Source organism: Phyllopteryx taeniolatus, chromosome 21, assembly GCF_024500385.1.
Source record: "Phyllopteryx taeniolatus isolate TA_2022b chromosome 21, UOR_Ptae_1.2, whole genome shotgun sequence".
Lineage (NCBI taxonomy): Eukaryota > Metazoa > Chordata > Actinopteri > Syngnathiformes > Syngnathidae > Phyllopteryx > Phyllopteryx taeniolatus.
Window position 1 is genome coordinate 16,865,958 of NC_084522.1, and position 12,409 is coordinate 16,878,366.

Below are 12,409 nucleotides of genomic sequence, written 5' to 3' on the forward strand. Positions count from 1 at the left end.
TGGAGGATGCATTTGGGATTAGCCTTTGAGGTTGGTCATAGTGAAAAATGAAGTGAAACAGACAATGAGTTTAGTCAATTCTTTTCCAGAATGAGAGTGCTGAAAGAGGAGGATGCTTTTCATGTGGCACAGTAGTCTCACCACGCTGCACTATTTGCATATCTGTTGTTGACCAATACTGGCCACTCATGCCAGAGTAGCATCTGCTCCATTTGCGCACTGACTGAGGAGTGTCTGCAACATTTGCACAATCAACATTGTCCCAGACTATCGTACTACTCGCTTAAGTCTCGGCGCCCTTTGCACAATGGTCATTGCACCGGACTATTGCAATATTAGTCATTCCAACTGCTCTAAGTGCTAGAGGACTCTGCATCTTTTTGCACAATTGTCCAAAAAATAAAAAATAAAATGAAAAAAAATGTACCGGCATTATCAGATAACTAGCAACCCTTTATTTTTACAGTGTACTAACCAGTCTTGATGTGTAATTTAATCAACTTTTATACATGCAGTCCTCATTTTTGCTCCGATTGTGCTCATTTAGATAAAAACCCATATGATCCAAACACATTATGTATTTGATATTTTCAATGAGGTTTGGAAACCCTTTATGTATGAGTGACAACATTTTCTAAGGCACAGGTGTCAAACTTAAGGCCAGATCCGACCCGCCACATCATTTACTGTATGTGGCCCCCGAGGCAAATCATGCGCGTCAAATTAATGTTTCCTGCTAAAATCTGTTCCAAAATTGCAAATTGTCTTCAGTTTTGATAACGGGTAGAAATTGCAATCATTATTTTTGTTACCAAACCACTCAGCTATATGGTTTCACAGTCAAAACGGCCCTCGAAGGGAAGCAATAACTACAATGTGGTCTGTGACAAAAATTAGTTTGACACCATTGTCACTTGAGCTGCTCAAATTATTGAAATGTTTTAATATGCATGTCTGACCACTAGTTGGTAATATAACTGATGTAGAGCTATCGAATGCGACTCCCAAATGATACAGCCTTGTGGTTCACCATTATTGTTTGGTTGCAATGTACTCGCAAATGCCTAGACTGAACATTTAACATCACTACTTTTCCCGGGAAAGTAATTACATTACAGTTACTTCTTCAATCCAGCAATAGTTACTTTTGCATCAAACGGTAATTTGTAGCTGCTGATTCAAACAAAGAGAAGTCCAAATGTGCAGAGACCGCTCTTTTCTCTTTTTTGAAAGAAAGCGATTGGGAAGTGATTGTTTATTACACAATGCACAGTAACGGTCCAGTACCATAAAAGTGCAAAGAAATGCACCATTTCACCGTCGCCACACAATTTTTATTTTCCTTAGTAAAAAGTGTATTTCATCGTTGTTACGTTTTTTATTTACACATTACACAGTTTTACTGGCGTGTTAAAACGCACAATGCATTGTGGGTTCATAATTCATACCGAGTGTGCGTTCATCAGTCGGTCATGGAGGGTAAGGACTGCCTCACTGAAAGACTTACAATACTTAGTTGAAATAATATTTACAATGAAATCAATAACATGATTCTGTAACTTGTGTGGTGTACTTTTAGCAAGTAATGAGTATGGTTAAGTTAATGCTTTTTGTGTACTGTGGATAAGTAATATTCCTGCCACTTGGCAGCTGCTGAAAGTAACTACAAAGTTACTTTTGAAATCAAGTAATCAGTAAAGTAACTAAGTAGCTTTTTCAAGGTAACTGTGGCAACGCTGGTGTTACTGATGGTAAGCCTTTGTTACTTTGGTGCCAGCTCTCTGCCGGTCATTCACTAGGTCCCCCCCCCCCCCCGTGTGGTTCTGGGATTTTTGCTCACCGTTCTTTGTGATAATTCTGACCCCACGGGGCAAGATCTCGCGTGGAGCCGCAGATCGAGGGAGATTATCAGTGGGTCTTGTATATCTTCCATTTTCTAATAATTGCTCCTACAGTTGATTTCTTCACACCAAGCTGCTTACCTTTTGCAGATTCAGTCTTCCCAGCCTGGTGCAGGTCTACAATTTTGTTTCTGGTGTACCTTTGACAGTTCTTTGGTCTTGGCCACAGTGGAGTTTGGAGTGTGACTGTTTGAGGTTGTGGACAGGTGTCTTTTATACTGATAACGAGTTCAAACAGGTGCCATTAACAGGTAACAGGTAACGAGTGGAGGACAGAGGAGCCGCTTAAAGAAGAAGTTACAGGTCTGTGAGAGCCAGAAATCTTGCTTGTTTGTAGGTGACCAAGTACTTATTTTCCCCCATAATTTGCTAATAAATTCTTTAAAAATCAGATGTGGTTTTCTGTATTTTTTCTCCTCATTTTGTCTCTCATAGGTGAGGTTATACCTATGATGAAAAGTACAGGCCTCTCTCATCTTTTTAAGTGAGAGAACGTGCACAATTGGTGGCTGACTAAATTGCCCCACTGTATACAGCTACATAAATAAAACCCAAAGATAGAATAGTTACAAGCTTTGAAAACCCCCAAAACAGCATAAAATGAAATAGAACTTACAATGGTATGCCCATGGTTATGGTATGACAGCATCTGTAAACTCATAAGAAAAAGGAAAATGTTAACCCAAAGTGCTTTCGTTACAGAGAAGAATTTGATGGAACGCCTATGTCAGGCATGGCAGATGAAGAACATCCAGGTAACAGAGTGTCACAATTATACAGAGAGACATAAGAGTACCTGTACGTTTTCCAAAATACACTCCATCGCTGTGATCATGTTTGACATGTATGTTTTCATTCTTGTAGAAGAGACTGAGGGAGGTGATGTTGAAATTGGCTGTCCGATAACATGCGGTGACAGTCAAGCAACATTACTAGTGAAGAAATTTGTATGCCCAGGAATCAATGTAAAATGTGTAAAGGTTAGTATTTCTCATTTCCACGTGAAATTAAATTTCCAACTGCACCTGACAACAGTCATGCATGTTCAGCAATATGATATGGACAAGTGTATTATTATTATTGTTATTATTATCCATCCATCCATCCACTGTCTGTACCGCTTATCCTGAACTGGTCGCCAGCCAATCACAGGGCACACATAGACAAACATTCACACTCACATTCACACCTACGGGCATTTTAGTGTCTTCGATCAACCTACCATGCATGCTTTTCGGATGTGGGAGGAAACTGGAGTACTCGGAGAAAACGCACGCAGGCACGGGGAGAACATGCAAACGCCACACAGGCGAGGCCGGATTTGCACCGTGGTCCTCAGAACTCTGTGAGAGATGTGCTAACCAGTTGGCCACCATGCTGCTCTTCTTCTTCTTCTTCTTCCTCTTCTTCTTCTTCTGTGGTGGTGTGTTTCAGAGAAGTGTGGGGGAGATTTGGAAGAACAAATTTGTATATTTATGTAAATACTTGTTTGAGATGTTGGTCATAAACGGGTGGCGTGCCCGCATAACAATGCTACAATGCTACGAGGATCGCGCCCAGGCAGGTCTGGTTGTGGAAGCCGGGTTGTTGACGTTGAGGTGCGGACGGCCGTCGGAGTGGGCTCTATGATTGGGAATGCCGTCTCGACGGCGGAGGTACCCCTTGATGAAAGCCGTGGATCGGTAGTAGCGAAGGTAGAGGAAAAACGTGCTATTATTGAGAATGTTGAACGTAAGAATGATATGCAAATTATAGAACAGATTAGGATTGTTGATCGGATGAAAGTGGCGGAGGTTAGTGATGTGAGACAGCAGCTGAAGGCTGCTGACAGGGTAAACACTGATGATCTCAGCATAATGGAACAGGTTCATGGTGATGGTAGCCAGGCTCGGGGGATGGAGACTGATGGTGACCCTGATGGTGCTTCAATTGCTGACAGCATTTCCCAGAGTAAGGATCTGGGGGATACATTCGGTCAAACGGTTGATGTACAAGAATATTTTCCAGATTTTAGATAGTTTGTGAAGACTGTGAGTACCCTACAGAAGATGGTAGGAACAGATTTGCTTGATGACGAGAAGAGATATCGCCTGAGGAAGCATGTGACTGCTGCTAGGAAATTTTAAGTGGTAAAAGAGACTTCATCATTAAATTAGAAATGGAACTACAACACTGGATGTTTCCTTTGCTGTTGTCTTTGGCTGGTTGTTTTTTCTTTCTTTTTATTAATATGAACTCTTTACGGGTTGCATCTTTAAATATCAACAGGGGTAGAAATGCACAGAAGAGGGTGCTAGTGTTAGAAGTCATAAAACAAAAAAGAATAGACATCGCTATGTTGCAAGAAACACAGTGATAATTTAAATGAAACGAACTGGGGGCGGTCAGCACGTTTGCAGTCATGGCTCTAATCCCAGTACGGGAGTCGCTATTTTATTTAGTCCCACTCTTAGTGTTGACATTTTATCAATCATTTGACCCCGAAAACGCATACCGTGCCAAAACCTCGTGCAGCACTGGGCTCGTCTGATCACTGCTTAATTCACTTAATACCGACATACAGGCAAGAACTTAAATGCGTGAAGCCTACAGTGAAAACAGTGAAAAAGTGGACCAATGAAGCAAAGATGGAACTTCAAAGCTGTTTAGACTGCACAGACTGGAGTGTCTTTGAAAATTCAGCTGGCAGCCTGGATGAATATACGGACACTGTCACATCCTATATCAGTTTCTGTGAAGAGGTTTGTGTACCAACAAAGTCATTTCGCACATTCAACAACAACAAGCCGTAGTTCACTGCCACACTTGAGCAGCTTCGCCAAGCTAAAGAGGACGCATATCAAAGCGGGGACAGGGCCCTGTATAATCGAGCTAGAAACCAGCTGACTAAAGAAATTAACATTGCAAAGAGGAACTGTGCAGCAAAGTTGGAAAAACAGTTTAGCGCTAACGACTCTAAATCAGTCTGGCATGCATTCCAATCGCTGACAAATTACAAGCGACGACCCCCCCCCCCCCCCCAAGCTGAGAACAATAGCACACGAGCCAACGACTTGATCACCTTCTACTGCAGATTTAAAAAGGACACTTTCACACCCAACACCCGACCACTATCACACCACCAACTTCTGCGTGAACAGGATGTGAGAGGCATCTTCAAACAACAAAAGATTAACAAAGCGGCAGGCCCATACCACGTGTCCCCATCCTGCCTCAAAGTCTGCGCGGACCTGCTCGCTCCAGTCTTCACACAGATCCATAGATCTCTGGAACTGTGCGAAGTACCATCCTGTTTTAAACGCTCCACCATCATTCCAGTCCCCAAGAAACCTACAATCTCGGGTCTAAATGACTACAGGCCTGTCGCCTTGACATCTATGGTCATGAAGTCCTTTGAACGTCTCGTGCTGGACCACCTCAAGAGCGTCACAGGTCCCCTGCTGGACCCCTGCAGTTTGCCTACCGAGCGAACAGGTCTTCGGATGATGCAGTCAACATGGGACTGCACTTCATCCTAGAACACCTCGACAGGGCAGGGACCTACGCGAGGATCCTGTTCATGGACTTCAGCTCAGCGTTCAACACCATCATCCCTTTCCTCCAAGCTTCTCCAGCTCAACGTCTCACCAGCCAGTGGATTTACAGCTTCCTGACGGGCAGGACACAGCAGGTGAGGCTGGGGTAGGCCACCTCAACCACACGCAGCATCAGCACTGGGGCGCCCCAAGGTTGTGTCCTCTCTCCGCTGCTCTTCTCTCTCTACACGAACGACTGCACCTCAACACATCCGGCTCTCAAGCTCCTGAAGTTTGCAGATGACACACTGTCATCGGCCTCATGAAGGACGGTGACGAGTCTGCATATCGACATGAAGTGGAGCGGCTGGAGCTGTGGTGCGGCCGACACAACTTGGAGCTGCACACGCTCAAGACTGTAGAGATGATCGTGGACTTCAGGAGGCATCCTTTGCCACAGCTGCTCCTCACGCTGTCCAGCTGCCTTGTGTCAACCGTCGAGACCTTCAAGTTCCTGGGAATTACAGTCTCTCAGGACCTGAAGTGGGCGATCAACATCAACTCTGTCCTCAAAAAGGGCCAGCAGAGGACGTACTGCCTGCGGCTACTGGTTTGGTGCTGCTACAAAAAAGGACAAACTCCGACTTCAACGGACAATCAAAACTTCTGCAAAGATTGTCGGTACCCCCCTACCCACCCTTGAGGGCTTGCACGCTGCCATAACTAAGACAAGAACGTGCAAAATCCTCCCGGACCCTCCACATCCCGGTCACCAGCTCTTCCAGCTCCTTCCCTCAGGTAGGCGCTACTGATCAATGCAAACTAGAACTAGCAGACATTCCAACAGCTTCTTCCCCCTTGCCATTAACTTCTTAAACACCTAACCTACAATTCCATTGCAACATGCTGGCAATTTTTTTGTCTTGAGTTTGTTGTCACATTTCTGTCGGGCCAATTCTATATTACTCGTGCACTCACTGTAGTAGTCTCGCCACGCTGCGCTATTTGCATATCTGTTGTTGACCAATACTGGCCACTCATGCCAGAGTAGCATTTGCTCCATTTGCACACTGACTGAGGAGTATCTGCAACATGTGCACAATCAACATTGTCCATGATTATCGCACTTCTCGCTTTAAGTCTTAGCGCCCTTTGCACAATGGTCATTGCAACGGACTATTGCAATATTAGTCATTCGAACTGCTCTAAGTGCTAGAGGACTCTGCAAAAATTTAAAAAATGTTCCGGCATTACCAGATAACTAGGAACCCTTTATTACTCAGTGACTGTTTTTTTTTTGTCAATGTGACAGCTGTGTTCAAGGAGAATGTGTTTCAGTTGGGGGTGGGGGAACTGGAACTTTTGCACTGATCCCACTTTAGACAGAATAGGACAGGAGCTCCATACCGAGCCATCCTGTTTTTTGTCAAAGATGATGAAGGAGTTGGACTTAGCAGATATGTGGAGGACGAAGCATCCAACGGACAGACAATATACTCGAATGGATGTTTTTGATGGTGTGGTTATTGCAGCCAGATTAAACAGATTTTATCTCTGTGGATTTTAACACCAGGACAATTAATTGTCAAATTTCCCTGGTTGGTTTTACAGATCATCATTTGGTATTATTGGAATTAATTTTGTCACACGTGGACAAGCCGAGATCATTCTGGCATTTTAATGTTAAAGCTTTACATGATTTAGTTTTTTGTGAACATTTTAAATTGTTTTGGAGTTTTTTTCCTCCTTCAATCAGTCCACGACCACGAAGTCTATCATCGAACTGCGACCTAGGGTGTCCTCGTGCCAAGTGCACGTGTGGACACCCTTATGCTTGAACATGGTGTTCGTTATGGACAAGCCGTGATGAGCACAGAAGTCTAATAACAAAACACCACTCTGGCTCTGTCGGGGGGCCGTTCCTCCCAATCACGCCCTTCCAGGTCTCACTGTCATTGCCCACGTGAGCATTGAAGTCCCCCAGCAGAACGATGGAGTCCCCAGCGGGAGCGCTCTCCAGCACCCCCTCCAAGGTCTCCAAAAAGGGTGGGTACTCTGAACTGCTGTTTGGTGCATAGGCACAAACAACAGTCAGGACCCGTCTCCCCACCCGAAGGTGGAGAGAGGCTACCCTCTTGTCCACCGGGGTGAACCCCAACGTACAGGTGCCGAGTCGGGGAGCAATAAGTATACCCACACCTGCTCGGCACCTCTCACTGTGGGCAACTCCAGAGTGGAAGAGAGTCCAACCCCTCTCGAGAGGACTGGTACCAGAACCCAAGCTGTGCGTGGAGGCGAGTCCGACTATATCTAGTCGGAACTTCTCGACCTCACACACCAGCTCGGGCTCCTTCCCTGCCAGAGAGGTGACATTCCACGTCCCTAGAGCCAGCTTCTGTAGCCGGGGATCGGATTGCCAAGGTCCCCGCCCAGCTCGCACTGCACCCGACCCCTATGGCCCCTCCCACAGGTGGTGAGCCCAATGGAAGGGGGACCCACGTTACCCTTTCGGGCTGTGCCCGGCCGGGCCCCATGTTGGTATGGTTTCCCTCAGAGGGCCGTTATGACCGTGCAGCCATATAAATCATTCATTGCCTGATCATAGTATTATGTATACACAACAAAATGATGGATAACTAGTTTTCAAATCAGAAGTTAAGGATAATAGTATGTTCGACTATTGTTCAAGTTGCTGTAAAAAGGGGTTTGGTAACAAAAAAAAAATGCTTGCAATATCTCAACATTATTTATACACATATTATGATGTGAAACTTTGGTACATATTTTAGCAAGAATCATGGAAGTTGATGCAAATGATTTGCTTTGGCCGGCCACATAAGATGATGTGGCTGACTTCAAACTGATCCCGCGGGCCGGACCAAATTGCTGCACGGGCTGAATCGTTATACCCCTAATAATATACCCCTAATAAATGTGTGTATGTGTGTGTTTAAACCATTTTTTAAAATGTCCGGCTGCTAATTTCATGGCAAATGCACTGTTTTGCTCATGAATAGTAAATAGGACTCCAGTATATTCATGCGTCACTAGCCGTGAACCTCACCGCACTTCACTGCCTTCCACTAGAATCACACAATGCAGCATGATCCTATTATTCGGAACAGAACTGTACCTTACATACTGTACACTCTGTATACTCTATCCTTATTGTCTTTCCGCAAAGTAACTAATATAAACCTTGCAAATCCTCTCTTCCCTAGTATGACGATCAGCTGATCAGTCCAAAGCAGTTTGTACATATTTCTGGAAAGGCCACTCTGAAAGACTGGAAACGAGCAATCCGGATGGGTGGAGTCATGCTAAGGTGAATGAAATGTTTAGCACCAATAAGTATGCGTATACAGTATATGTTTATTTGGACCTTGTTCCATTGTAGACACTGGGTGATGAAAAACCTCTTGATCCTCCTCCTTGAGATCAGCAAGGCATAGCAGCAAGCAGCATATCATGCACTGTCTTGGCTAAAGCTTAATTTACTCATCTGAATTAGAGAAAAGCAGTCCACATTTTGAATTGTAATAATCCAATCAAGACCACTAGAAGCACATCTGCACATCCTCAAATGTTTTTTTTCCAAGTCCACAAAGTAGATGTGCAGTGGTTGGGGAACTCCCATTTACCCTCCCATACCCAAGTGAGGATATACCACTTTTCCAGTGTTCCACAATGGTGTACAAATAATTGGCACAGTTAACCAAAATTATGGTAACAAATAAAAACAAGGAATTATTAAAAAAAAAAAAAAAAAAAAAAAAAAGATACCACACAAATCACACAATTTCTCAGAGACTTGGGCTCATTTTAGTTGGTGTCTTTGCCCACTCCTTGTGAGTAAACCACTACAGCTGTCTTTGAAAGATACAGTATGAAGGGTGCCTTCTCCAGACTGCACGTTTCATCTCCTTCCACAGATAGGATTTCGATCAGTGCTCATAAAGCCATTTCAGAATAGTCCAATGTTTTGTTTTGAGCCATATTTGGGTTTCAGCTGTGTACTTTTGAGTTTTTATCCTGTCGGAGGATCCGACACCTGCAGCAAGCCCAAGCTTTCTGATGACATTGTGCAGCAGATTCTGCTCCACAATGCCTTGTTCGTCTTGAGATGTCATTGTGCTCTGCAACATATTCAAGACATGCTGTGCCCGTTGCCACAAACGAGCCCCAGTATGTAACCGAGCCCTCTCCTTGTTTCACCGTAGGTACAGTGTTCTTTTCTATGTTCTATGTTTATAGATGCAAAAATGAACCATACAAGGATATTCCTGTTGTTTTATTTCAATCCATTCATTTTCTTTTTATTGGGCACCACACGTATGTAATGTATTATTACAATTTTCAAGTTATCAACATTTTTTTTCCTTTCATTATCACAATGCCAACAATTTAGCCTACCTGTCTATATTACACAACTCCCTCCATAAAATGTATTGACTGTTCACTGACTTTGTGTAGGTGTAGGGAAGAGAAATCTCTTCAGAGATTGGGAAATCCAGTTGTAACGGTACTTTTAACTCCAGGCTCCCCTGCCCCTATGATACCAAATGAGTCCTGACTGAGCTTGCTTAAGCCGGTATCGAGAAAGATTCGCCTAGGTTCTAACCTAGCCTAAGTGTTGGCCCTGCTTAAATTAGCCCATCCCTTGACAGAGTCACTTTAGCAGATGTCGAGCGAAGGTCTAACCACGCTTCTTTAAAGCTGCTCCCTCTCTTAATGGTCTTTTGCACTTGTTACTGACCGAGGATTATTCGATGGCCTTTATGCGATAGTCAGGACCTGTTACGAATTCATGTTATAGCTGAAATAACCTTTCAAGAATAGGAGTAACATGTTTATAGGCTATGTTAGTAAAGTGTTTTAAGTCTGCCAACATAGTTAACACATTCATTACTTTTCCGTACCGCTCACTAGGGTCGCGGGCGTGCTGGACCCTATCCCAGCTAATCGCAGGGCACATACAGTATAATCAAACAACCATTTGCACTCACATTCACACCTATGGGCAATTTAGAGTCTTCAATTAACCTACCATGCATGTTTTTGGGATGTGGGCGGAAACCAGAGTACCCGGAGAAAACCCACGCGGGCATGGGGAGAACTCCACACAGACGAGGCCAAATTTGAACCCGGGTCCTCTGAACTGTGAGGCAGATATGCGAACTAGCCTATCATTTTTAAAATAAAAGGGATGTTTTTCTATAATCAGAATTATTTTTAAATTAATAGAATTTAGCAAGGGCATAAACATCAAATCATAAAATAAAAGTAATGAAAATCACAAAAAGCAGCTGAATGTGAAACATCTACTCACTCATAAATGAGATGAAACATTTCAGTCCGATCCTTTGAGATCCATCCATTTTCTACCACTTATCCGATGTCGGGTTGCGGGGGCAGGAGGTTTAGCAGGGACGCCCTGACTTCCCTCTCCCCAGCCACTTCATCCAGCTTTTCCGGGGGGTTCCCGAAGCGTTCCTAGGCCAGCCGAAAGACGTAGTCTCTCCAGCGTGTCCAGGGACTCCTCCCGGTGGGACGTGCCCGGAACGCCTCACCAAGGAGGTGTCCAGGAGGCATCCGAATCGGATGCCCCAGCCACCTCATCTGGCTCCTCTCAATGTGGAAGAGCAGCGGCTCTACTCTGAGATCCTCCCAGATGACCGAGCTTCTCACCCTATCTCCAAGGGAGAGCCCGGACACCCTGCGGAGGAAACTCATTTCGGCTGCTTGTATCCGGGATCTTGTTCTTTCGGTCACGACCCACAGCTCGTGACCATAGGTGAGGGTAGGAATGTAGATCGACCGGTAAATTCAGAGAACGCTTTTCGGCTTAGCTCCTTCTTTACCACAACGGACCGATACAAAGTCCGCTTCACTGCAGACGCTGCACCAATCTGCCTGTCGATCTCCCGTTTCATTCTTCCCTCACTCGTGAAGAAGACCCCAAGATACTTGAACTCCTCCACTTGAGGCAGGATCTCATCCCCGACCTGGAGATCTCATCGCCTCCCTTTTCTGACTGGGGACCATGGTCTCAGATTTGGAGGTGCTAATTCTCATCCCACCCGCTTCACACTCTGCTGCGAACCGCTCCAGTGAGAGTTAGAGGTCACGGCTTGATGAAGCCAACAGAACCGCTTCATCAGCAAAAAGCAGAGATGCAATACTGAAGCCACCAAACTGGACCCCCTCTACGCCTCGGCTGCACCTTCAAATTCTGTCCATAAAAGTTATGAACACAATCGGTGACAAAGGGCAGCCTTGGCGGAGTCCAACCCTCACCGGGAACGAGTCCGACTTACTGCCGGCAATGTGGACCAAACTCTGACACCGGTCGTACAGGGACCGAATAGCCCGTATGAGGGGGTTCGGTACCCCATACTCCCGAAGCACCCCCCACAGGACTCTCCGAGTGACACGGTCGAACGCCTTCTCCAAGTCCACAAAACACATGTAGACTGGTTGGGCGAACTCCCATGCACCCTCGAGGACCCTGCCGAGGGTGTAGAGCTGGTCCACTGTTCCACAGCCAGGACGAAAACCACACTGCTCCTCCTGAATCTGAGATTCGACTTCCCGAACCCCTGAATAGACCTTACTGGGGAGGCTGAGGAGTGTGATCCCCCTTTAGTTGGAACACACCCTCCGGTTCCCCTCCATAAAAAGGGGGACCACCACCCGAGTCTGCCAATCCACTGTCCCTGATGTACATGCGATGTTGCAGAGGCGTGTCAACCAGGACAGCCCCACAACATCCAGAGCCTTCAGGAACTCAGGGCGAATCTCATCCTTGCCATCGAGCAGCTTTTTAATCACCTCGGTGACCTCAACCCCAGAAATAGGAGAGCCCGCCTCAGAGAACCCAGGCTCTGCTTCCTCATGGGAAGGCCTGTCGGTGGAATTGAGGAGGTCTTCGACGTATTCTCCCCACCGTCTCACAACGTCCCGAGTCGAGGTCAGCGGCGCCCCACCCCCACT

At 45.5% G+C, this 12,409-nt stretch overlaps 1 protein-coding gene across 9 annotated transcripts in view; it reads left to right on the forward strand.

Annotated features, from left to right (window-relative positions):
- Nucleotides 1-12,409, forward strand: part of gmeb1 (glucocorticoid modulatory element binding protein 1) — a 78,749-nt gene that overhangs the window by 6,775 nt on the left and 59,565 nt on the right. For 8 of the 9 annotated variants that reach the window (XR_009786233.1, XR_009786236.1, XR_009786235.1 and 5 more), the window contains 3 exons: nucleotides 2,604-2,656; nucleotides 2,766-2,881; nucleotides 8,638-8,741. Coding sequence is in view for 5 of the 9 variants with exons in the window: in XM_061761135.1 (XP_061617119.1) it covers nucleotides 2,604-2,656; nucleotides 2,766-2,881; nucleotides 8,638-8,741 (273 nt within the window). In the remaining 4 variants the exon portion in view is untranslated. The remainder of the gene's footprint in view (nucleotides 1-2,603; nucleotides 2,657-2,765; nucleotides 2,882-8,637; nucleotides 8,742-12,409) is intronic. The other variant, XM_061761139.1, reaches the window with a different exon arrangement.